The 27,541-nt window shown below is 36.9% G+C and overlaps 1 protein-coding gene across 1 annotated transcript in view; it reads right to left on the reverse strand.

Annotated features, from left to right (window-relative positions):
* Lama2 (laminin subunit alpha 2) overlaps nucleotides 1–27,541 on the reverse strand; it is a 571,380-nt gene that overhangs the window by 108,189 nt on the left and 435,650 nt on the right. The window contains exons 35-37 of the mRNA XM_071613037.1: nucleotides 19,272–19,383; nucleotides 13,699–13,861; nucleotides 12,573–12,783 (exon numbers count right to left, since the gene is read on the reverse strand). Of these exons, the coding sequence (XP_071469138.1) occupies nucleotides 12,573–12,783; nucleotides 13,699–13,861; nucleotides 19,272–19,383 (486 nt within the window). The remainder of the gene's footprint in view (nucleotides 1–12,572; nucleotides 12,784–13,698; nucleotides 13,862–19,271; nucleotides 19,384–27,541) is intronic.

A 27,541-nucleotide genomic window follows, 5' to 3' on the forward strand; every position in this document is an offset into this window, starting at 1 on the left:
TTTTTAATGCAGAGTAATACTCCATTGTGTATAAATGCCACATTTTTTTTATCCATTCATCTATTGAAGGGCATCTAGGTTGGTTCCACATTCTTGCTATTGTGAATTGTGCTGCTATGAACATCGATGTAGCAGTGTCCCTGTAGCATGCTCTTTTTAGGTCTTTAGGGAATAGACCGAGAAGGGGAATAGCTGGGTCAAATGGTGGCTCCATTCCCAGCTTTCCAAGAAATCTCCATACTGCTTTCCAAATTGGCTGCACCAATTTGCAGTCCCACCAGCAATGTACAATTGTACCCTTTTCCCCACATCCTCGCCAGCACTTGTTGTTGTTTGACTTCATAATGGCTGCCAATCTAACTGGAGTGAGATGGTATCTTAGGGTGGTTTTGATTTGCATTTCTCTGACTGCTAGAGATGGTGAGCATTTTTTCATGTACTTGTTGATTGATTGTATGTCCTCCTCTGAGAAGTGTCTGTTCAGGTCCTTGGCCCATTTGTTGATTGGGTTGTTTGTTCTCTTATTGTCTAATTTTTGGAGTTCTTTGTATACTCTGGATATTAGGGCTCTATCTGAAGTGTGAGGAGTAAAGATTTGTTCCCAGGATGTAGGCTCTCTATTTACCTCTCTTATTGTTTCTTTTGCTGAGAAAAAACTTTTTAGTTTGAGTAAGTCCCATTTGTTGATTCTAGTTATTAACTTTTGTGCTATGGGTGTCCTATTGAGGAATTTGGAGCCCGACCCCACAGTATGTAGATCGTAGCCAACTTTTTCTTCTATCAGACGGCGTGTCTCTGATTTGATATCAAGCTCCTTGATCCATTTTGAATTAACTTTTGTGCATGGCGAGAGAAAGGGATTCAGTTTCATTTTGTTGCATATGGATTTCTAGTTTTCCCAGCACCATTTGTTGAAGATGCTATCCTTCCTCCATTGCATGCTTTTAGCCCCTTTATCAAATATAAGGTAGTTGTAGTTTTGTGGATTGGTTTCTGTGTCCTCTATTCTGTACCATTGGTCCACCCGCCTGTTTTGGTACCAGTACCATGCTGTTTTTGTTACTATTGCTCTGTAGTATAGTTTGAAGTCTGGTATCGCTATACCGCCTGATTCACACTTCCTGCTTAGCATTGATTTTGCTATTCTGGGTCTTTTATTTTTCCATATGAATTTCATGATTGCTTTCTCTATTTCTACAAGAAATGCCGTTGGGATTTTGATTGGCATTGCATTAAACCTATAGAGAACTTTTGGTAATATCGCCATTTTGATGATGTTAGTTCTGCCTATCCATGAACAGGGTATATTTTTCCATCTTCTAAGATCTTCTTCTATTTCTCTCTTTAGGGTTCTGTAGTTTTCATTGTATAAGTCTTTCACCTCTTTTGTTAGGTTGATTCCCAAGTATTTTATTTTTTTTGAAGATATTGTGAATGGAGTGGTTGTCCTCATTTCCATTTCAGAGGATTTGTCGCTGATATACAGGAATGCCTTTGATTTATGCGTGTTGATTTTATATCCTTCCACTTTGCTGAATTCATTTATTAGCTCTAATAAGTTCTTTGTAGACCCTTTTGGGTCTGCTAGGTATAGAATCATGTCATCTGCAAATAGTGATAATTTAAGTTCTTCTTTTCCTATTTTGATGCCTTTAATTTCTTTCGTCTGTCTAATTGCTCTGGCCAGTGTTTCGAGAACTATGTTGAACAGAAGTGGTGAGAGAGGGCATCCCTGTCTTGTTCCAGATTTTAGAGGGAATGCCTTCAGTTTTTCTCCATTCAGAATGATGGTAGCCTGAGGCTTAGCATAGATTGCTTTTACAATATTGAGGTATGTTCCTGTTATCCCTAGTTTTTCTAGAGTTTTGAACATAAAGGGATGCTGTATTTTGTCGAATGCTTTTTCCGCATCTATCGAGATGATCATATGGTTCTTATTTTTAAGTCTATTGATGTGGTGAATAACATTTATTGATTTCCGTATATTGAACCAGCCTTGCATCCCAGGGATGAATCCTACTTGATCATGGTGCACAATTTTTTTGATATGTTTTTGTATCCGATTCGCCAGAATTTTATTGAGGATTTTTGCATCTAGGTTCATTAGAGATATTGGTCTGTAGTTTTCTTTCTTTGAAGTGTCTTTGTCTGGTTTAGGTATCAGGGTGATGTTGGCCTCGTAGAATGAATTTGGAAGTTCTCCCTCTTTTTCTATTTCCTGAAGTAGCTTGAAAAGTATTGGTATTAGTTCCTCTTTAAAGGTTTTGTAAAATTCTGCTGTATACCCATCCGGTCCTGGGCTTTTCTTAGTTGGTAGTCTTTTGATGGTTTCTTCTATTTCCTCAATTGATATTGGTCTGTTTAGGTTGTCTATATCCTCCTGACTCAATCTGGGCAGATCATATGACTTAAGAAATTTATCGATGCCTTCACTATCTTCTAATTTATTGGAGTATAAGGATTCAAAATAATTTTTGATTATCTTCTGTATATCTGACGTGTCTGTTGTGATATTGCCTTTTTCATCCCGTATGCTAGTAATTTGAGTTCTCTCTCTTCTTCTCTTCGCTGGCATGGCTAAGGGTCTGTCGATTTTGTTTATTTTTTCAAAGAACCAACTTTTAGTTTTGTCAATTTTTTCAATTGTTTCTTTTGTTTCGATTTCATTAATTTCAGCTCTGATTTTAATTATTTCTTGCCTTCTACTTCTTTTGCTGTTGTTTTGCTCTTCTTTTTCTAGGATTTTGAGATGAAGTATGAGATCATTTATTTGTTGGTTTTTTCTTTTTTTAAGGAATGAACTCCAAGCAATGAATTTTCCTCTTAGAACTGCTTTCAATGTGTCCCATAGATTCTGATATGTTGTGTCTGTGTTTTCATTAATCTCTAAGAATTTTTTAATTTCCTCCTTGATGTCTTCTATAACCCATTGATCATTCAGTAACCTATTGTTCATTCTCCAAGTGATGTATTCTTTTTCCTTCCTTCTTTTATCGTTGATTTTCAGTTCCATTCCATTGTGATCAGATAGGACGCATGGTATTATCTCTACTCCTTTATATTGTCTAAGAGTTGCCCTGTGACATAATATATGATCTATTTTTGAGAAGGATCCATGTGCTGCTGAGAAAAAAGTGTAACTGCTTGATGTTGGGTGGTATATTCTACATATGTCAATTAAGTCTAGGTTATTAATTGTGTTATTGAGTTCTATAGTTTCCTTATTCAACTTTTGTTTGGAAGATCTGTCCAGTGGCGAGAGAGGTGTGTTGAAGTCTCCCATGATTATTGTATGGTGGTCTATTAGACTCTTGAACTTGAGAAGAGTTTGTTTGATGAACATAGCTGCACCATTGTTTGGGGCATATAGATTTATGATTGTTATGTCTTGTTGGTGTATGGTTCCCTTAAGCAGTATGTAGTGTCCCTCTTTATCCCTTTTGATTAACTTTGGCTTGAAATCTATTTTATTTGATATGAGTATGGACACTCCTGCTTGTTTCCGAAGTCCATATGAGTGATATGATTATTCCCAACCTTTCACCTTCAGCCTATGTATGTCTTTTCCTATCAAATGCGTCTCCTGTAGGCAGCATATTGTTGGGTCTTGTTTTGTGATCCATTCTACTAGCCTGTGTCTCTTGATTGGTGAGTTTAAGCCATTAACATTTAGGGTTATTATTGAGATATGGGTTGTTCTTCCAGCCATATTTGTTTATTTCTGTTACTAAACATGGTTTGTTTTCCTCTTTGATTATTTTCCCCCCTTTACTGTCCTACCTCCCACTGTTGGTTTTCATTGTTATTTTCCATTTCCTCTTCCTGTAATGTTTTGCCAAGGATGTTTTGAAGAGATGGTTTTCTAGCTGCAAATTCTTTTAACTTTTGTTTATCATGGAAGGTTTTAATTTCATCTTCCATCCTGAAGCTTAATTTCGCTGGAAACACAATTCTTGGTTGGAACCCATTTTCTTTCAGTGTTTGAAATATGTTATTCCAGGATCTTCTAGCTTTCAGAGTCTGTGTTGAAAGATCAGCTGTTATCCTGATTGGCTTACCCCTAAATGTGATCTGCTTCCTTTCTCTTGTAGCTTTTAAAATTCTCTCCTTATTCTGTATGTTGGGCATCTTCATTATAATGTGTCTAGGTGTGGGTCTCTTATGATTTTGCACATTCGGCATCCTGTAGGCTTCTAGGATTTGGGATTCTGTCTCATTCTTCAAGTCTGGGAAGTTTTCTCGTATTATTTCATTGAATAGATTGCTCATTCCTTTGGTTTGAAACTCTGTCCCTTCCTGTATCCCAATGACTCTTAAATTTGGTCTCTTGATGTTATCCCATATTTCTTGGATGTTCTGCTCATGGTTTCTTAACAGTCTTGCTGAGCTATCTATGTTCTTTTCAAGTTGAAATACTTTATCTTCATTGTCTGATGTTCTATCTTCTAAGTGTTCTACTCTGCTGGTAGTATTCTCAATTGAGTTTTTAAGTTGGTTTATTGCTTCCTGCATTTCTAGGATTTCTGTTTGTTTGTTTTTTATAACCTCTATCTCCCTGTATAGTTGGTCTTTTGCTTCTTGGATTTGTTTATGTAATTCATTGTTGAAGTGATCTTTCATTGTCTGATTTTGCTGTCTGATGTCTTCCTTGAGACTCCAGATCATCTGAAGCATGTATATCCTGAATTCTTTATCTGACATTCCATCTGCTGCAGCTATTACCTCTTCTAACGTTGAGTTGACCTGTATTGCTTGTGGTCCTTTCTTTCCGTGTCTCTTCATACTGTTCGCGTTCCTTTCTACTTGGTGAAACTGTTGTGCTATTGAATTTTCCCCCTATATATTTATATTGGTCTTGTATAGTTGCAAAGTCTCCCTCGCAGGCACGGGCGGCGGCTCTACCCCTCCTCCAATTGGGGCAATGTGCCTACCATGCCGGCAGGCCGCTGGGCCTGCTCTGCTGGTCGGTAGCAGGTCCGCCTACCTTGCAGGCGTGGGCGGCGGCTCTGTCCCTCTGCGGGCCACTAGGCTTGTTCTGTCGGTGGTCGCAGTTCTGCCTACTTTGCAGGCGCAGGCAGCAGCACTGCCCCTCTGCAGGCCTCTGGGGCTGTTCTGCCAGTGGGTCGCAGGTCCGCCTACCTTGCAGGCGCGGGGGCGGGGGCGGCTCTACCCTTCCTCAGGCCACTGGGCCTGTTCTGTCTGTCGGTTGCAGGTCTGGCCTGTTCTGATGGTGGTCATAGTTCCGTCTACCTTGCAGGCACGGGGGGAGGGGGGCGGCTCTGCCTCTCAGCAGGCCGCTGCTCCTCTTCTGCCGGTGGGTTGCAGGCCCGCCTACCTTGCAGGAGTGATTGGAAGCTCTGTCCCGCCGCGGGCCACTGGGCCTTTTCTGTTGGTGGTCACAGTTCCACCTACCTGGCAGGCGCGGGGGTGGGGGGCGGCTCTGCCCCTCAGCAGGCCGCTGGGCCTGCTCTGTGGGTGGTCACAGTTCTGTCTACCTTGGCGGCGCAGGGGGAGGGGGCGGCTCTGCCTCTCAGCAGGCCGCTGCTCCTCTTCTGCTGGTGGGTCGCAGGCCCGCCTACCTTGCAGGAGTGATTGGAAGCTCTGTCCCGCCGTGGGCCACTGGGCCTTTTCTGTCGGTGGTCACAGTTCCGCCTACCTGGCAGGTGCGGGGGGTGGGGGGCGGCTCTGCCCCTCAGCAGGCTGCTGGGCCTGCTCTGTTTCCCATTGATTTTCAACTCTCTGTGTCCTGTGCTTATCTTTTAAATGAATGGAAAATTGAACAAGCTAGGTGCTATTGTCTGAATATTTTTGTTCCTCCTAAGTCTGTAAATGAAAATCTTAATCTCCAAGGTGTTTGTATCAGGAGGTTGGGCCTTTGGGAGGAGATTAGGTCATAAGGCAGAAAACATAAAGGTGGGATAAATGCTCTTACAGATGAGACCCAAGGGAGGTTGTTAACCCTTCTATCTGTGAAAACACAGTGGAAAGACTGTTTGTGAGCTAGAAAGTAAGCTCTTTCCAGGCACTAATCTATCAGCACCTCAATCTTTGATTTCCAGAAATCCAGAAAAATGGACTATGAGGAATAAATATGAGAACTATGAGAAATACATTTCTTTTGTTTATAAACCACTTGGATTTTGGTATTTTGTTATAGCATCCCAAGTGGACTAAGACATTAAGTGATTTACTTAAGGGTTATGCAGTTCAGTTAGTATAGTGTAAAAAAATTTGAATACTGATCTATTGAATGATAGATAGATCCTGGGTCATGGGTAATGAAAGAACTCTCTCTCCTATTATAGAAATCACATTTCTTATTTGCACTGGGTTAGTGCTGACTTCATACCCTCTTTTCCTAGTGTCTTCCCAACACTTCAATATGGTGCCCAGTACATATATCTAGCTGCCTCTAAGCCTTTGCCTTTGCACTTCTCTCTCTTGTGTACTGTTATCAAGTTCTCTGGCATGCTTCTTCCCTCCATTTTCTGCTTATGGTCACTTACCAACCACCTATCTAAAATAGCATGCATCTTCCTTGCAATAATTATATACAGATTAGGGCACAGTGATTAAAAGATGAATTCAAGGGACAGACTGCTGGAATGGAATTCTAGTTCTGAATGCTATGAAATCTTAAGCCTCATGTAAAATATTTAGTCCTTTGCTACTCATTTACTAGTAGCCTGGGCATCACCAGGAAGCTTGTTAGAAATGCATAATCTCAATACCTTCTGGGGAACTACTGACTCGGAATCTGCATTTTAACGAGAACCCCAAGTGATTGACATACCTAGTAAAATCTGGGAAGACTTGGCTTAAAACACTGCTTAGCACAGAGTAACACTATGTAATTGTTAACCATTGTAGTAATTACTTTATTTCATTATTCTTCCTAGAACTCACTAAGCTGAATCATATACAATAGGATGGCCATAAACCATAAAAATGTAGATGATTATTTTAGTTTTTATGCAGAAAAAAACCTAGCTTGATTACTTCTTCTGGGGTTTCTAAAAACATAGGTTATTTAATGAACATCAGAGATAGAAATGTATCATAGATACTTCTGCTGGACTGATGAGAAGGCACAGTCTCCTGAGCTGCACGTTTCAGATGAAGGATGACACATTGGAAGTGTCACGCAATATCACAGATCGTATATACCATAAACCCATGTACTACACATCATTGCACATTTCAAAACTCTATGGCCATATCACATGCTTGTTTATTGGTTTAGTGACTATCTCCCTCACTATTACAAGTCCTATAAACAAAGTCTTATTTATCACTATCTCTAGTAGTTAGATGAACTTCCTCAATAAATGGTTTCAGTTAAATAAATGAAAATGAGACTTGAACTTTGCCAGTGACATTTGCTTTTTCAACTACTCTCATCTCTGGCTAATTCAGGGTAAGTTTTGATTTTTCACCCCCTCTTCATAGATAACAAATGCAGGGGCATTCCTTACATCCCTGATTTCCACTTATCTTTTCTTCTGAAAGTCTGACATTTGCTACATAACTATCAATTTAGTCTTCAGTTTTTAACTTATCTAAAGTTCTACTGTGTGCAGAGAGTCAAGAATCTTTTTTTGGTCACAACAGTGCTTGTTTGTATTAGTGAGTCAAGGTAATTTAAAGTGCTGTACCAATGTAAGGTGAAGAATATTTCCACATGTGGGTTAAATGAAGAGCTATACCCATTTTAGGTTTAGTAAATTATGAGTTTCTTTTGTAAAACTCTAGTTGAGCAACTTTAAAGAGCTAATTGTCCCATGAAGATCAAAATATGTTCTTTGTCATACTAAGGCAGAAATAATCCTGTAGAGGTTAAAGAGATTTTAGATGTGGTTAATTTTCAAATTAGACATTGATGGAATCTAGCTTTGAAACAAAGAAAGGGAGAGATCTGGAGCTCCCACATATTGATAAAAGTATAGAGATCAACATTTATTTTTCTTTGCTTTACGAAATTTTATTCACTGGGAAAAAATGTCTGTTTTGCTGTAGTGCCAGGAGCTGCTTTAGACTCTGATGATAGAGTTAGAAAGAAGACATGTTCTTCGTGGCTTATCTGGAGGTGTGGTACAGTTTGAATCTACATGCTCCCAAAGACCATGTGTTGAAGGCTTGTTCACCAGCCAATGGCAGGCTTTGGAACCATTGGAGGTGAAGCCTGAGAAAGGGAGTATGATCACTGCAAGCATGACTTTGTAGGGGATATTGGGACCCTAGTCCCTGTCTCTCTCTTTCTTTCTGCTTCTTGGTTGCCATGAAGAATAACTTCTCCATTATACACTCTCTGCCATAATGTTTTGCCTCATCAAGAACCTAAAAACAACTGAGCCCACCAAGCAGGGATTGAAACCTTTGAAACTTTGAGCCAAGAAAAACAGAAGTTGTTTAATTCAGGTATTTTGTCACAGCAATAGAAAGCTAACTAACACAGGAAGGAGAAAATGAATGAGTGAATTAATGTATCCTTTTAAGTAATAAAGAAATGAATGCCAAAAAATAAACAAAAAGAATAAATGGACAGAGAATGATGTAGGATATAAAATACTTAAGATAAGAAATGGAGTATTTAAGGAACAAAAAGGAATACCCATGTATTGAGAGAATCATTCTTCAGTATGCCATGAACATAATTATTAAATCATTGTTTGAATGTCAAGGTTGATTATATTCTTATTTTAACTTCTTATACTAATTAGATCTTAATTCCTTCCAGAGTTTTGCAAGTTGAACACTAGCCCCCTGTCTTCTGTTGTTGTAGGGGGTAGATTTTTCAGGAACCAACAAATGCTATATTCCTGTCTTACCTTTTAGGTAGCAACTTACTCTTTTTTTTCTCTTTGCAATCTCTTCTTCAGCAAGGTTATGACAGATGGTTCAAAACATATTCCTCTGCTTCACTCTTCTGCTCATCTCAACTCTTTCTGCCCATCAGCCCCTGCAGTTTTCTCTCCATCACCAGAAATGCCCTTCTAACCCTGTCACCTCTAGTAGTCTACATTCAAAGTTTTCTATGTTCAGGCTCCAAATGCCACTTCCAGACCCATCTTCTGTTGCAGACTTTTATGTGGCTTATGAATGGGCTGCACTGCTGCACTTGACATTTCTCAGATCACCTTACACTTTCAGAGCTTCAAGCTTGCATGCATGCTGTTTTCTCCTTTCTTTCAATTTTTTTTTTTTTTTTTTTTTTTGGTATGGTGCCATAACTTTTGGAGCTCTTTTGCTGACTCAGTCAGTATTAATCACAATATTACACATAGTGAGGGAATAAAATGTATAAATTTTTTCAGGAGCTTCTAAGTTCCAGGAGGCCAGGAACCATTCCTATTCAACTTCAAATACCCTGGTTACCAACAGCAGCTTAATGGGGCAGACATTTAACTATTACCTAGCTCACTTTCCTAGGCTAAACTCACACTATTCCAATACAAAGACAATTCTCCAGTTTATGTCAACGCTTCACAAATTTCCCCAATGTGATTTTAAGCCATGACTCCATATTTTGGTTTTCAGAATAAAAATCCCATCCCTCTGGCTTAGTCTTGCAACGCAATCTCCTGCACCTCCAGCTCTGGTGGCTGCCTATCTTTGGAGGTTGTCTACACATTCACTCCCATTCAGGTTTCATTCCAATTCTATCAAAGCACCAAATTTTTTCTCAAATGTCCAACCCTTCTTTCTTCATGCCTTGGCTCATGCTTTTTCCTATTTCTGTAATGCTTTTCCCTTTTTATTTCAACTAAGTAGCACTTGTCCTTTAGGCACAAGTATCAGAGCCTCTCTGACGCCCCTTGAGAACCTGGGGACATCTGAGGCTCCCTTTGCTCACCTCCATGATCTCTGCTTTAGTGTATAAGTGGTTTGCTTGTGTGTATCTCCCACTAGACAGTTATCAAAGATGGCGTTTATTCTTTATATCTGGGTTCTCAAACTTAAGGCTGCATCTGATTCACTGGAGGGATTTTTTAAAACAGGTTGCTGGACCCCCCACCCCATTCCTCAAAATTTCTGAGTTGATAGCACAAGTTAACAGTGGCATGAGAAATCACATATTTGACCCATTTCTAGCTGATGTTAATACTATTACTCTGAGGACTACATTATGGTGACTGAGAGCTGTTACAATAAATTTTATGGTCAGCATATTTCCTGAATATAGTAAGGGGCTTGATAAGAGTTTTTTTATTGGTATATAATATTTATACATAATAGTAGGTTTCATTGTGGCATATTTGTACATGGACATAACAATGAATTTCAATTAATAAAAGTTTTTAATAATAAAAAATGCATGCCTACCACTTTAAAATAAATATAAACCATCCAAGTTGGCTTTTAATTATATCATCTTCATTGAAGACACTAACACAATGGAGGTTTATTTTAAAAATAGCTCATTATTCAATCCAGTGAGTACAGTGCAACCACTGTTCCCAAGCCGGATGAGCATCAAATAAACCCAGTGAATTTTAGGATATGGACATTGGGCCACACACAAGAGTGGACTAACCAGATTCCCAATTGTAGTGTATGGACTTTCCAGGTGATGTTTTTAGGTAGCTTGGCAAAACCCTTGGTAGACACAAGCAACCTTAAATAATTTGTACTTTATTCATGTTAATTTAGTAAACATCTATTTTATCTGATAAATATTTAAACAAGCCTTTAGTTAATGGTGGCACATAAAACAAAAGACAGAAAGGATGACATAGAATTTCAGTACTGACTATATAAGCTACAGGAGTCTCTTGGGGTACCCAAGAATGATGGCTCTTAGTTTTAAACATCACTAAAAGCCTCTGCAAAGGGAGGAAGGAAAAGGGAGGAAGAGCTGAAAGCACCATTTATGTGCCACTATAACTCTTCTTGAAATACTTCTCGAATGCTTATCATGCTCTCCACACAGGTCATTTTAATTTCTTAAACTGTAGCCATAAAATGGAGAGGTGCCCCTCTGGGTAAGTTGAACCATTGGTGTGTCACCAAGCAGGATGAGTCATGCTGGAGCCTCTGACAGGACGGCAGCCTGGGCTCCAGCCTCTCCAGATGGTGCTTTTTCTTGGATATTGCTAATTTGTCAGGAGACTACAAATTGGTTAAGATTAGACACATCAATTATAAAAAAGTGAGCCTTCTCAGTCTTCTACAAGAATGACAAAGCTACACCTTAGAGGAGGGACCCATAAATTGCTTTTTAAAAAAATTAGTTCATCCTTTTACTTCTTAACACAAAGGAACATTAGTGGAATTTTTTTAAAAAAAAATCCAGGCTCATTAATCCAATCATCACTGGCATTCAACAAGCATTTTTTGAGAGCATATGCTATGTCAGGGTGTTGTTTTATCCTTGAAGATGGAATTCCATGATAGTAGAGATGGAGTTCTGCTGCTGTTCAGATCTATGGGGGTCAAATACTTCAAAATCAGCTAAGGTTGGTTTGTCTCTGTGAAGAAAGTTGTTTATCAAACACAGGATTGTGCCATCCTATGTACTGAATTTAGTTGTAGGGAAAGTGATTAATCATGTTAAGAGAAAGAAGAAATTTTTTTTTAAATTAGTTATTAGCTTTATTTTTTTTTTAGAGAGAGAGAGAATTTTAATATTTTTATTTATTTTTTTAGTTTTTTGGCGGACACAACATCTTTGTTTGTATGTGGTGCTGAGGGTCGAACCTGGGCTGCACGCATGCCAGGCGAGCGCGCTACTGCTTGAGCCACATCCCCAGCCCCAAGAAGAAATTTTTAAAAATAAAAAGAAAACAATGGAAGAATCTGTTTTAGTTCTAGAACAAGGCACATTTTGAGAAAGCCTCTGCAAAGGGGCTGCCTAGAATTTCTAGATCTCTTTGAGAGAAAGGTGGGGAAATAACCCAGAATTGATCTGCTCTTATCAGTCCCTTTAAAAGTATCATTTGCATGGAACACAGTGCAAATAAAGGGGGAATCCAGGATTTTCTCCAGCTCTGGTTTCTCAGTGAGCTATTGCTCATGTGCATAGATTCCTTTGAAAAATGTAGAGACTTCTATGATTTTTGGCAGCCAGATCTTTGAATCAAATTTGTGGGTTATGTTGGTGAACTGCAAAATCATATGGCATTGGGATTTGAAAATACTCTAGGTATGCTCTAGTATAATGCACTCATGGAAGAGTCAGAGATCTGATACTCAGAGATATAAATTGACTGGTACAATCTTACAGTTGGTGGCACTCATTATTGAGATCCAAGTCCCCTAACTCCCAGGAAAGAGCTTCTTCACTGTATCATACTGTCTTTAAAAACATTCCATAGCCTAAGTTATCTGAATTTTAATTGATTCAATGGAAAATAGTCATTAAGGACTCTCACTCTCTTTTTCTCTCCAACACATACATACACACACACACACACACACACAGAGAGAGAGAGAGAGACAGAAGATCATTTTCTGTTCTGCTTAGTAGTCTCTGTTCAGAGTTCTCATTCTTGAAGGTCGTAAATGTGTATCAACTTGACTGTTCCACCCTACTCCCCATCCCCGAGAGTCTATTGAAAGCGCCTAACACTCACCTCTAAAGCAGTCATGATTTTTTGGTTGGCAGCAGATAAGCGATTCGCTTCTCTGGTTTTATTTGTGGCTTCTCTCAGCAGGTCCCAAGCATCATCAACTTTGTTCTTGTGGTCAGCCAGTTTCTCCCTGAGATCCTTCTCCAATTGTTCATTTTTGCCTCTGGACTCTCCAAATAGCTTGTTTACTTTCTTCAAAAGGCCTTCTGCAGCTCTGTAACCACCCAGCCCAAGCACAGACAATAATGTCACTGCCTCAGGACTTATTGGTATTAAACTGTGTTACCAAGAGATGCTAATATAAAAAAGCGTGAAACGTAAGCATGTGAGACAGATTCAGTCTGTACTAAATCCAATTGAAATCTGGCCCCTGAAAGTGGCACATAGTTTATAATTTAAAACAGAAAGAAGAAAATCCCAACTTCGAAATTCATTAGTAAGATATTATTTTCATTTGGTGGGGTCCTCATGTAATTCACAGAACATGACTGATGAAATGAGTTCTATGATTTATTTCACATAACAGCAACAAAAAAGCCCACCCCCGTCACCAAAATGGGACATTTTCTCTATAACGGGAATATACTGGATGAATATTGACATATTTGCTTAGAAACTATGAACAGAACTCTATTTTTGTTATGCCAATGTAATGTTATGATTTCAACCTACATTTCTTTTTCTTTTAACTGAGTGATCTGGGAATTGCTCGGGTTTGACTTACCTGAATTTCCTGAACTAATAATGTATTTGGATGGTCTGGCTAAGACACAATTTTATTTATCCAAAAGTATTCTTACTAAAAAAAAAAATATATATATTGATAGTTTAAAAGCCCCTCATATAGGCTATTAATAAAGAAAATCCATTAACCTAATTATAAAAAGGTCAATACCAGGAAAAAATCATTTATTTGATTGCTTATAAAAATAGGAAAAAATGCTTTTAATTCACTTTAGAGCAAAGTAAGGTATAACCTTAGTAACCAAATGAAAAATAAATAAATAGCAAACATTTTCAGGTCATAATAAAACTAATACTCTGCTTAAATGTGTGATGGAAATTTAGAAATCTATAAATAATTTTAAAAGCTCAGTTTATCAAATGAAGAAATAGAGGATCTACTCACACCAACTCATCTTCTGCAACTTCCTTTTGTTTATCCAGATTTTTCCTCCTCAGCTCTTTCATCATCTGATCTATCTCTTTCTGAAGCTCTTGTAAATTTCTCTCAGGGGCCTTGTCTTGAGTTCCTAGAGTTTCATTTAGTTTTATGGCTTTTTCATTTACAGCTGCAGGGGGTAAAACAAATTTTGCAAATTAGTAAACAAAAGTGTCACAAGCAAAAGTGGCATCCAACATCTGCTCCTTACCACCACCTCCAAGTGGAAAGTAATTTGCCAGAGGTGTTCCTGCTGGGAAAGAGAGAGGCAGTCGTGTAACAATCACCAACAAAGAGGGATATGTGACATAATTCTTCATATTATATTTCTTTTAGGGGACACAGGAATTAAAACAGTTTCAAAACTCAAAAGGAAAGAATACTAACAAAGCAGTGGGTCAAATTCTCTTCCAAGAAAAAGTAAAAAATGAGATGTACAGACTAGTTCTTGGAAGTGAAAACAAGAGATCTTCCTATTGCTGATAAAACTGTCATATTCAGTCTGTTTTAAAATACTGAATATAGAAATACTATCAGTGATGAGGGTTCTGAACATGAACTTGCCCTTGAGTTTCCACAAGTACTCTTGTATTCGTTGTTATAAAGGAGTGAGGGAAGGAGCACTGGTCCTGGGACAAGGGTATAGATTAGACCTTGAAGATGCCTTCTAGCAGTAACATCCATCCTAGCAGTCCATGTTTATTATGCATTAAATGGAGCTTCAAGCTGTATTTGTTGGAATATTAGGATTCTCCAGGTACTTCAGGTATTCTACAAATAATGTCTATTTTGCCAAGAATCTGTTTTATAAGTTGGTGTTCTGGGCAAAATTTCATTTGGAAAAATAATTCTTTGTCAAATAAAAGTTTAAAGAATTGGTGAATTGAAACATTTTACAGAGTTCTAACCATTAATTTTAGGCTAAAGTTACTTGAAAAGTGTTCTATTGAACATGAATTTGGTGAGCTGAAGGGAGATATTTTCTGAACTCTTTGTCTGCTGAATAGTTATTTCTACAATATTATATATGAAAAGCCATAGAATGGGGGTCTGGGCTGGCATATATATATATATATATATATATATATATATATATATATATATATATATACACACACACACACACATACATATACATATATATATATTTTTTTTTCAAGAGGGTATCTGAAGACTTCTTTAAACATAATAAATCCTGAGCATTTATTTCTGGAGAGATTTTTTCTGATTTATACTGGTCAAAGCTCCTGAGCAGATGCACATAGTCAGGAAAGTATACTAGCCAGAATGGGTGGTGAAATGGTGGGTTAGTTAGTACAGTAGATCTGAAATGTTGTTCCCCCATTGAGTAGCAGCAGCATCACATTGGTACTTGTTAGACATGCATATTCTCAGGCCTTCCATGGACCTATTGAAATAGAAATTCTGGGAGTAGGGGACCAGTAATCTGGTGTTTTTTAACAAGTCCTAAAGGAGATTCTGACACATGCTGGAGTGCAAGGAGTACTGGGTTAGTAGAAGAAATGGAGTTTCTTTGTTTGTTTGTTTGTTTTGTTTTAATTAGTTTCAATCTCTAATTTATCCTTTTCCAAATGCACCTTTGTAATTTCCTTTTCATATAAATGTCTTTGGTAAGAAAATTGCTGCAGTCAACACCTTATTCCTATAGCCATTGCTATAGACATAAGGTTTATGTTTTTTTTTTTTTTGTGTGTGTGTTTGTTTGTTTGTTTGTTTTCTCAAATTCTTAGGTTGAAACCATTTCTGTTGTGATGGTAGATAAAGGTAAGACCTTTGAGAGTTGATTGGATCATGAGGGCAGGAAAGGGGTTGTGACCTCATACAATGGTTGCAGAGGACTCCCTTGACCCTGCCACCATGTGAGGTATAACAAGAAACTGCCCTTGGCAAATAAGAAAGGGGCTCCTCCCCAGACACTAGCTACACCAGTGCCTTAATTTTGGATGTATCAGCTTTCTGAAAGATGAAAAAGATATTTAATTTGCTTTTAAGCCCACAAGTCTGTGATATATTTGTTCAAATGGTCAGAACATACTTAGATAGCAATAGATTAATTTGCAGAAAAATTTGAATCATGTGTTTTAAAGAATACTCCTAGGAACAACCCCTAGCCCTGTGGAAGAAATCATTGCTCAGGTGCTATATTCCTAGAAGTTAGTTAGGGTGAGCATTTCTAATAGTCATCCTGAAATAGGTCAAAGAACCTTCCCAAGATTCTATCACGTGCTCGTAAGATATCCCCCAGGCTGTGTCATGTCTATTATGGGGCCACTGTGACCATGGACTGATTAATTGAAAGCTCTCTGGTCCAGTAGACCATATGGGAGGCATACCAGAGGGCCAATGATTAAATGGGAGATATTTTATTCTTCTAAAATTTCAAGAAAGTAGAATCTGTCATAGATTTGGCTATACCTATGGGACAGCCTCATCCTTTAGTCTGAGCACATGCCTGTTGGCAAAGCTGATTTAAACCAATTGTGGCATATAAGTAACTACAGACATCATTTATATTCACTCTTTAAAATTGACAGTGATAAATCCCACTTCTTAATCTCCGAAAGCCATGTTTATTTCTTTATTAAATGAGTATATAAATGATAAAAATATTTCTTTGAAATTTGATCTAATTTAGGTCTGAGCACAAGCCATACTAGAGAAGGGAGAACACGGGATATAATTTCACTGTTTCTCTTGTGGTTTAGGCTCAAAGCTAAACTTATGCAGAAAAGAATGACATCAGAGAGAGAAAAGGAAAAGTTAAAAATGGCTGCATGTTTTGGAATGCAGATCATTTTATTTTTAATTAAAATATTATGTAAAGAACTAAAGAAATTAATAGAGTACACAAAAATGGCTTTAGCAAAATGATACTGTGTTAAGAATGCAAGCCTTTTAATAGAAGAGGTTTACTTGCTCTACTGCTTATATATGTGAGATTAAAACTTTTCTGAGCATTTTAATACTAAAGATGAATGTGTTATTTAATCTCTTACTCAGAGGTATATGTTGTCACTGCAATATATTTTCTTTTGCAAAGTTATTGAAAATATTTGTGAAATAAATATAGCTTTTGAATTTACTCATTTATTTGCATCTTATTTCATATGAGAATTTAAAGGAATTAAAATGTCTTTAAAACACGGTGCTCAATTCTCCTATAGGAAAAAATAGGAGTAAAGGAAGAAGATTAATGTGAATCAGGAAAAGTCTTACTAGACAAAAAGGTGTGTCATCATGTTCAAAACAATGGTCCCTAAATCTAGTTCTAAGCTGAGAAATCTCCAGAGTTATACAGTATCCCTAAAATAAAAATAAGCCAAATCTTCAGGATATGCCAGGATGTTTTTTGTACATAAATATGAAAGAAATCCTGTGATAGGTAAAGTAATCAAGAATGAACACTGCTACTCTGACCTGAGAAACAGCCTAGAAGGGTGTCTAACCTCAGGTGCTATTATGTGTCAGGGCGTCGACACTAATGGGGTTCACCTATGTCCATTCATTCGTTCTAATAATGCATAGTGTAAAATATTCATGACATAATGGAGAGTCATATCAAAGAAGATATTATAAAATTAGAGTGGGGTACAAGGTCTTGGATGAAGAGAATCTGATCATCTATAATGAGGCCATGACTTAAAGTGGGGGAGAGGTGAGTGCTCACTCCCTCTACCTAAACATAAAACCAAAGTGGACAAATGCCAGGCGGAAGCATTCACTTTTTCCATAGCAATTTATTGCCACTAATAAAATGCAAAATTTCTCATGACTTTCCCTATTGTAGCTTTGGTGGGTGGGAGGGGGGAGTCTGAGTATGTTGTTTAACCTATTTACCTCTTAGCAAAAATTTAGTACACCTCTGGAATATTCTGGTTTGCTTTCATTCAATTTTAACAGCTGCATCAATTCTGCCTAATAGTGTCTGCTGGCAGAAGTGAGCAGTGCCCTGTTTTCCTCAGGTACAAAATCTCATGTCACTTCACATGAATTAGAAAAAGATGTCTCATCTAGATAGATCACCTGACCAATGCACAATTTGGGGGAAAAGATGCATTTTTTTTCAGTGTAATAAGTCAGAAAATATGGTCGTTGAACAAAACCCACGTTAAACATCATCTCAAGTTTGCAAAACCCATGTTAAACATCATCTCCAGTTTGTCTCCACTGGTGTCTGGTGTGGGGCAAAAATGCACAATGGCCTTGGCCGTGTGGGAAAAAAAGTCCACAAATAAGTGTCTCTGTGTGATGGCAGATGGAGGACTCAATGTAAAAGAGAAAGTGAGCAGTAATGACACTGTGGTCTATTAGTGCATGTGTTAGCACTTATTCTGATGTACCAATGTTTCATTGAAATAATTTTTAAAATGAGTCTCTGGGATGAGCATAGCATCTTGGTTCTGGGTGTTTGAAATTTCAGACAGAAGGAAACGAGAGATCTTAGAACATTAACTGGCATCTTCAGGGATACACATGGAGGGAGACTGCTATGTTTACCCTGGAATTGTTGTTGTTGTAATGGTTGCTGTTTGGGGAAGGGAACTTTTAAGTATCATTCATAGAAAATAATCCCAGGGAAAGCATACCAATCTCATCTAACAGAGGATAAAACACATAAGTTCACTGAGATTATTCTAGTGGAAGTAATTTCTGTTTAGATTCTGACATGTTTAAAACTCTGTTCCTAATTGCCATGGGGAATCTTCCTGTATGTGATAACTAATAGAATCTGCCTTGAAGTTTAGATCTTTTCCTGATTTATTAAACTATATTACAAAGCAAATGATCTAATATGCATAATGTTATAGAGCAATAAAAATATTTCATTTTTAGAGAGAAAAACCCTACTTTTTAAAAACTTTCTTAACATGCATACATACTTATATTAGTAGACATTTAAGAGCTAGTTTTATTTTAGTATGGTGTGGGCATTATCTGTTTTCATCAATTGGGTCTCACCAGAGCTTTTGCCCAAAGATGGTTTCCACTTTAACTCTCAATCATACTGGCAGTTGCCAACAACTAACTCCTAGGGAAATGTGGACAAAATGCAGGGGAGCTTCTGGTGAAGTAGCACATCCAAATCCCAAGCAACAGATGTTCATTAAAAATCTTGTACCAAGTATTTGAAAGGCCATTCTGAGAAATTCAAGTGCTGCTTTCATGTACCGAATAGATTATCAAATAAGGCTTTTTAAAAATTAAAAATATTTTAAATAGTTTTGAACACAAAAATAGCAAAATGTAGCTTTCCCATGAGTAATTTAATTGTAATTGTCATTCCTCAAGAATTTACCACTATTCTGTGCTTATCATCATTAATTCATTGGCTATTGTCATTCATTTACCACTGTAGGTCACAGGTTCTCAGTAGATAATGTTCTTCAATATTTTAACAAAACACTTTGAAAAACTCAACCCTTGAATTTAGAAATAGCATCCTTACAAGAGAATCTTATAATCTCTTTCTCTATTTTCTGTTGAGACAAATAATGATTACAACATGGTTTCTCTAATACCTTCTGCATCGTGGGCAAGCTTTTCAACAAATTCTCCAAGGGACTTTGCTCTTGTGTTGGTCCTCTCAGCATCCTGTCCCGTTTGCTCACCATCTGCTGTCACTTTGGTAGCCTAATGATCCAAATTTGGGAAGAGCGTAATTAATAGAGATGATAAAGCTACAGTGAGATAAGCTCCCACTGGCTATATTTTCTTTCAAATTTTACTTTGAGCCAAAAGCAATCAATGAATTATTGATCAGAAGTACTGAAAATGACACCCCATGTTCAAGTATACAATTAAACTTTATTACTTCTTCCATTAAATGAAAATCAGAGAGCTGCATTTAGTCTTTTAAAAAGACTCATTATATGTGATGGCACAGAAGAAGTGATAAAGCACAACTATTTTTGAAATATCTGTAAGGTGCTATTGCCAAAGTCTTTATGAAATCTTTGGGCTCCATGTGTTGCAGGTTTGTCTGCCTTTTATTTGAAAACATGAGGAGACCAGCAACCATCTCTTGGGGGAAGAATAGGCAGTCTGTCTCAATAAGCTTGATCCGATAGATTCAGTGTAGATCAATGCGTTAATTAAACAAAGGGTAGAAGTGCTTAGTTATCCAGTAGTAAATGCTTGTTGTATAACACTTCAAAGATGCCAGTAAAACATCAAGAGAGAAAAAATACTAACTTTTCTATATGTCATTGACAGAAATAGGGCACAGAACCATATACCATATGCAAAATAAAGAAGAACTCTCAAACAACTCTACCTCCCAAGGAGGACCTTATACATATTTACCTCTGTTTACATTGAAGATGCCATTTGATACAATGGATGTGTTCAGAGTTAAGACAGAGCATAGTCTAATACAAAAGATCTGTAAAGTGTTAAATGTTTCTTTAAAAGGCACTACAAAGTTTACGGCACCTTGACACAGGTTTACTCTTCACTTTTCTATGTGTACACATATATGAATGAAAAGGACTTCTCTTTTACTAAAAGGATGTAATCTAACAACAGATATGAATCAGAGAATCACAAACTGCCTCAATATTGCTGTGAATGCAGTCCAAGTTGGCAGAGTATTAATGTTCTACAGTCTTGACCAGGATCCTTACATTCTAAGCATGGCCAAAGGATTCATCTTTTTCTATTTTAAATATTTTAAATAGAACTAAATGTCTGGCCTGTACAGAAATGGTAAGAGCTGCCACAGGAATTGCTCTGCATTTTGTATTTTCCCAGGGGCAGTAAGAAGTTTAATTTATGAAAGGTTTCAAGGTTTTGCATAAAAGATAGAGTAAAAATCCAACTATTATCATACAATTTCTCAATTTGCTAGTGTTAAAAACACAAAATGATGAAAAGGAAATAATCCATTGGAAAAATTTAAAATCTTCTCTTTGTAGTTTGCTATACATATACACTGAGATTTGTAGAATATTAATCAACATATTTAATGTTCTAGATTTATTCTTCTAATGTATTAATAATGGGATTACTTTCACTTTTGGATTTTAAAAAAATTCTTTTTGGAAGTAAACTGTGCATAAAATCCCTAGGTATTACAAATATATCCTAGTAATTTCTTTCATATGTTTGCATTCAAGAATCAGATGCTCAAATCACTTTTACACACACACACACACACAATACACACACAAACACTTTACACATGTAGTTATTTAAGAGTTAGTTTTGAATCACTAAAGTCAACTGCTTCAGATGTCACAGGATTAGACAAGGGGGAGTAAAGGGAAGGGAGGGGTGATAGGAATAGGAAAGACAGTAGAATGAATAGGACATAGCTTTCCTGTGTTCATACATGAATTCACGATCAGTGTAACTCCACATCATGTACAACCATAAAATGGGAAGTTATGTTCCATGTATGTATGATATGTCAAAACACATTCTACTATCATGTATAACTAAAATGAACAAATTAAAAAAAAATTAAAAAGCATGCTACAGAAATTCGTCTTTTTCTCTTGTGGCTTGTTTACTTTTGTTTAATAAGTTTAATATTAAGAGTATTAGATGATATTTGAGAAAGGCATAAAACAGCTAATATCACCAAAATTAGAGTTCTCTAGTCTAACCCTATCTGTACTCTGATATCACTTCCATTTTCACCTAAATGGAAAACCATGATAAGGGACTCAATCTGCAATATGGTAATCGTCCAATATATTATCTTAAGAATTAATGGATCACCAGCACTGTTATCTCTTAATATGCAAAATATGTACATTATAATTTAAGCTAAAGTATTACAAGTATTCACACCATCAAGCTAACCAATTCTTATGAATAACTCAAGCATCAAACTTTTTAAAAAATGATGTACATAAGCACACCACTTCCCACATTCCACATGACCAAGATCACATTCATCGTCTTCACTTCTCCTATTGGCCTGCTGTAGTAGGTGTAATATGAAAAGTCATTGACAACAAACATTGAACTCTCAGTACCAATTGTATGAGTACTCCAATATTGAGATATCAAGAATCTTGCATGTCTTGTGATAAAAACATATTTACAAAGGAATCACTAAGGCCCTTTGCAATCAACGTCCCTGGCTTCCTTTTAGTATATTAAATATGCCAAGCTTTTCCCTTTTTAGGGACTTTTTGTGTATCCTGTTGTTTTTGCCTGTAATATGCTTCTTTTTGACTCTTTCAGTGATAGGACCTTTATCATCCATCAGTTTTCAATTTAAGTGGCTCTTCTTAGCCATTTCCAAGTGCCTATTCAGGTCTCCACATTTCTCCTGCATCAGGATACTTCCTTCATCACATCGTTCAGTTTAGAATTACTTATTTCATTTTAACAAATAAGTAATTGATTTACTATTACTGACTTACTATTTGTCAACTACCTCACAACTAAAAGGTAAGCTCAAAGAGGGCAAGTAGTTGGTCTATTTTGCTAATCACTTTATATCCATCATTTAGTATAATGGCTACTTTACAGCTAATATTCTCTGAGTGTGGTTAAATAGATGACTGAAAAACAATTTTTCTACTGAATCTTGTCACCCTCATTACCACATTACTATTCTTACTTAGTTTCTTTTTTGGAAAAAAAAGATTTTGTTTATATTATTGATTCTTAACTTCTTTCCACTTACCCCAAATAAATCCAAATTTTGCAATTCAGTTCCAGTCTCATATTCTCTGGAAAGGCATCCCTGCTTATTCTAGTGCATGCTCTCCTTAGATTTTCAACCTTCATTAGTACCATTCATAACTGCAATGGTAGTTACTTTGCTAGGTGCTTTGCCATATCTGTCTCATCTTCATCTGTGGAGCCTAAAACTCAGACTTTCTTCTTTTGATTCCTTAGAGTGCAAGGCACGGTGCCTGGTAAATTGTAGGGAGTCAAAAATGTTGAGTGACTGGCTGATATAATGATAATCAAACCACCTAGCCCTTTCAAGTTCTAAAGCCTGTTGGAGGATTCCCAAGGCCATTCACACTGACCATATGCCTGGAGCTATGCTTGCCAGCAAATGCAGACATCTGAGCAGTTTTCTGGGAATCTCTTAGAGCTCGTCAGAAGCTGTGGCTCAAGGGCTGCAGCTGAGTGCTTGGGAACACAGCCAGGCATGAGGACCTCCAGTTGTAACCACACTGTATTCTATCCTCATGGTAATTCAAAACTGAGCCTGTGATTATGCACTAAGCTCCATGCTGGTGAGGGTTGAGTAGAGGGAGGGGTGGGCAGAAGTTTTCAGAACCACCATAGGGCTTACTAAGAAAGACACCCTTCCTTTTCATGTACTAGAACTTCCCCTCTTGGCTACAATCCAAAAGAGGAGGAGATGAGAGTTTCCTGGCACCAAAAGCATTGACTTATGTGGATTAGCACTCTGCAAGATGGTTTATAGAGTCAGACTCAGCTGTGCCCAGATTGATATGTGTGTTTGGAAAGGTTTACATCACTCTCGTAGGTCTCATTCACCCTAAATGATTTTAGAGATATGTGGGGGCATGATTGTTACTTTCACACAGGTGAAAGTGAAGGTACAGAAAGATTTAGTGGCTACGTAAATTCATACATCAGAAATTTGGGACAAAAAAAACAAATTTGTACAATATTTGTCTGTACCAAATACTATTTTATATTTGGCTAACATCCAGAGGACTGGAACAAATATAAAAAAGCTTAGCATTCCGAGGGAGGAGAAAATTGCTACAGCTTGTGTAGTACATTACTTGTCATTACTTGTACATGTAAGTTTTGGCCTTTAGTCAATTAACATGAGGTCTATAACAGAACAACATCTAGATATATTTTTTAAAAGCATGTCTCATTATATTGTAGTGAAGTTGAAGAGTCACTCTGGTCAAAATAAACCATGAAAGATACCATAAAGGAGGACCATGACAAATGTTCTACTACCTACAGATAGTAGTGATTGCTAGTGTATCATTGTGAAAGTAAAATTCACAAAACCCAGGTTTTCCTAGGACAGGCTAATATAATGCTTCATATATATGAATGCTCAATAATACATGATAGGGGCTATCTGTTGGACCCAGCTTGGTCTTCCTGTGTTTCATTAAATTATCATCCCCATCCCTTAGTCAATTTCTCTCGTTCACTATTATCTTATTCTTTTAGTATTTGACAATTATCTCATTTATTGTAATATGATGTACAGGTTTCCCTTCATTCTCTAGCTTAGATTTTCTTATTTTAGCATCCCCTTGCTCAGTACTGCCATCATTCCAATGTTCATCTGTAAAGATGCTTTACACAGTATCTCACATGCATCTTTCCTACCTTTGATTACCTTTATTTTTTTTAACATTCAAGTTCACTCAGGTCTCCCCCACTCCCTTTTATTTTCTGGCTTTTGTTTTTAAAGTATTTGTATCCAGGCAGCATGCATCTCCATTAGGTGCACATTAAATTACTTCTGAACAATATAGCTGTTACTCTCTTGCTTTAGTTCAAGCAGTTCTCACTGTGCCCCTTGAAATCTGTGCATAATTTTCTTGGTTGGATATTACTAGTGTCTTTTATTTTCTGGATTCTTTATGTTAAAACTAGAAGCTAATGGAGCAAATCTAACTGCTCAATAGACAACAATGTTTAAATGTCATCCACCTATGCACTTATAGATTCATATGGTTACCTGCTAAAATTAAATTTCAGGTCTACTCATTTATATGATATTCTCAAGGGTCATCTTTAAACACTACAAATTCTGTATACTAAGTGGCAGTGAAGCACTTCTCAGGCAAGGTGCTAGACCAACAACACACAAGGAAAGAGACGAAAAACAACCATTTAACCCTGTGGGATGATAAAAAGCCAGTTTCAAGAGGAATATCTACTTAAATATCTCATGTGACAATTTTGAAAGTTCCAAATCAAATACATATGATTTATTATTACACCCTATCTCTCTCTTAAAATAAAAAAGCAGAAATAAAGAATATTGTTTACTATTTCAACTTTTGAAAATATAAATAAGCCATTGTATACATATAATATTGTTAGCACTTGAATAATTCAAAAGCCAGTTTCATCATTTTAAGAGTGCTTTATCTTAATTAAATTTAATTTTCAATAGGCAGCAAAAATGTAAATAACACTAAACTCTAATATTTTATATAGTTCAAATTATTATGTAGCATTTTCTTCTCACAGAATATAAACATTTGAGAGTTATTTATCACAGAAGATACAAAATTTAAGAAAACTACAAATATATGTCTGATTTTAATATACTTTAGAGAAACTCAGAAGGAGAGCTTACTTTGAATTCGTCTAGCTTTTATATTTTTGTTCAAATGCTATTATTGAATTATTCACAGTTAATTCATTAAACAAATATTAACTGAACACCTCATCACGTGTGTGTGTGTGTGTGTGTGTGTGACCACCTTGCTCCCAAGCACCCAGGCCGGTTTGTTTGTGTGTGTGTGTGTGTGTATATATATATATATATATATATATATATATATATATATATATATATATATATATATATATATATATATATATATATTTGAAGATACCACAAATATATATATATATATTTGAAGATACCACAATGAACACATAGATACACACACAAAACCAAAACAAAACAATGGGTATTTTGTCTTTTTGGGAAATTATAGTCTGATGGGTTAGAGTTATTTGTCAAATAATCATGCCAATAAATTTATAGAAATAAACTGGAGAACACAGTGATATAATAAAAAAAAAAAAACACAGTGGTATAATAAAACCATATGAGGAATGTCAGCACACGTAGACTGTCACAGAGGGCTTTCATGAGTTGAGATTTGAAATGTGAGCTGGAGTTAAGAGAAATTAATAAGATGCTTGGGGACGGGGGATACCATCAAGGCAGCAGAAAAAAAAAAATGTATGGTAAGGCTCCATGATGGGACAAAGTGACAAAGTGATGGAATGGCTGAAATGTTGGTGTCATTGCAGTGGCACAAGTGGTGGGAGAGGTGGCAAAGGTGGAATTTTGGCCCTTATCCTAATACCAAAGATGAGCCAGAAAAAGAGTTTATGCACTATAGTGACATATTCATATTTGGAACAGCAAATGATCATTCAGCCTACATTGTAGAGAGCAGAGCCAGGAAAGAGCAAAACTAAAAACAGAGAGACTATGTAGAAAGTTGACATGGTAATCTCAAATTAGCATTATGAGATTGGAGGAGGTGGGATAATGATGATAGAAGATCTACCCAGAAGTGGAGGTTTGGTTATGAGTTAGATAAGCAAGAGGGCAATAAGGTATTAAGAGGAATCAAGGAAGATTCTAGGTTTCTGGCTTATACACTCAATACACAGAGGTCCAAATGGGCACACATTGTTGAGTGAAGAGAAGAGATTAAGCTAGGGAGGTCAGATTATGATGGGAGAACATTGCATATTATTCTGAACAAATTAGAAAGCCACTACATAATTTAAAGGAAAATTATGGGATTAGGTTGTTTTGTGATTTGGATCAGGAATGCCTCCCAAAGACTCTGTGTTGAAGGCTGTATCCCCAATGTAGCAGATGGGACTTTTGAGAAATGGATGCATTATGAGGGCTTTGACATCATCAGTGCATTACTTTATTAGCAAGAGAAAGGACAACTGGGAGTGTAGTGTAGTATTATAGGAGGTAGGGCATAGTTGATGGAGGTATGTCACTGTGGGCATGTGTTGAAAGGGTATTTCTTGTCTTTTCACCCTCCCCTCCTCTGATTCCCAGATGTCATGAATTGAGCAGTTTTTCCTCCACCCGGACCAAATATATAGAGCCAGAAGACCATAGAATTATACCTCTTAAACCATTAATCAAACATATGTCTTTTATCCTTTGAGATATTCATCAGGTGTTTTGGTTACAGTGACAAAAAAAATGACAAACACAGTTTGAGGTGTCCAGGTGTCCATCTGGCAGGTAGGTACACAGCACTGAAGCATGTGAATGAAGGCTCATCTTGAAAATATAGTTGGATGGATCATCAGCTTATACTTTGTAAGTAAGCCCAGAGAAAGAGTTTATAGAGTGAGAAGAAATGTGGACTGAGGACTAGACTATATGAAAAAAAAAATTAAAGGATAGGAAGAGGAAGAGGCTCCAAATGAAAGGCCAGAGAATTAAGAGAAAAACAAAGAGAAGAATATGTCAAGAAGGAAAGATAGATCAAAATTGTTAATTGCTTCAGGGAGCTCAAGTAAATTAATAAAGTGTCCATTGGATTTGGTAACAACTCAATGGTTATCTTATAACAATAGTTTCAGTAGTTTCTAGTAGAAATTTAAATGGAAGGGGAGTGAGAAATAAGTGCAGATCTCTAAGACTTTCTTAAAAAAATTGTCTCTGAAAGCAGAAAAAATGCTAACAGTAGTAGCTCTAGAGATATATACAGTTGTCATAATAAATCATCTGAAGGGGAATCCAAGATGGTGGAGGGAAGGTAGGCTGCCTATCTTAGCTCTTTCATGTAGAGAGAAAACAGCTGATTAAAGACGTAGGTGGCAAAGGGAATGCACTGATTATCAATATTGGAAGATCAGAGACTTGAAGGACTTGGAAATTCTGGTTACTGCAACAAATAACAGAAAAGAATTAGTTAACCCAGAACCAGCATCTGGACAGGTCTGGAGGGAGGGGTCACAGGGGGAGAAAGTGGGAGAGGGAAAGCTGATAAGCTTATTTTAGAAACAGCTGAAGAAAAATTCAGACTAAGTTGGGAAGGGAGCTGAGAATTCAACCACTGAATAAGAAGTACTCCACTTGTTTTTT

The sequence above is a fragment of the Marmota flaviventris genome, chromosome 6 (assembly GCF_047511675.1).
Source record: "Marmota flaviventris isolate mMarFla1 chromosome 6, mMarFla1.hap1, whole genome shotgun sequence".
NCBI lineage: Eukaryota > Metazoa > Chordata > Mammalia > Rodentia > Sciuridae > Marmota > Marmota flaviventris.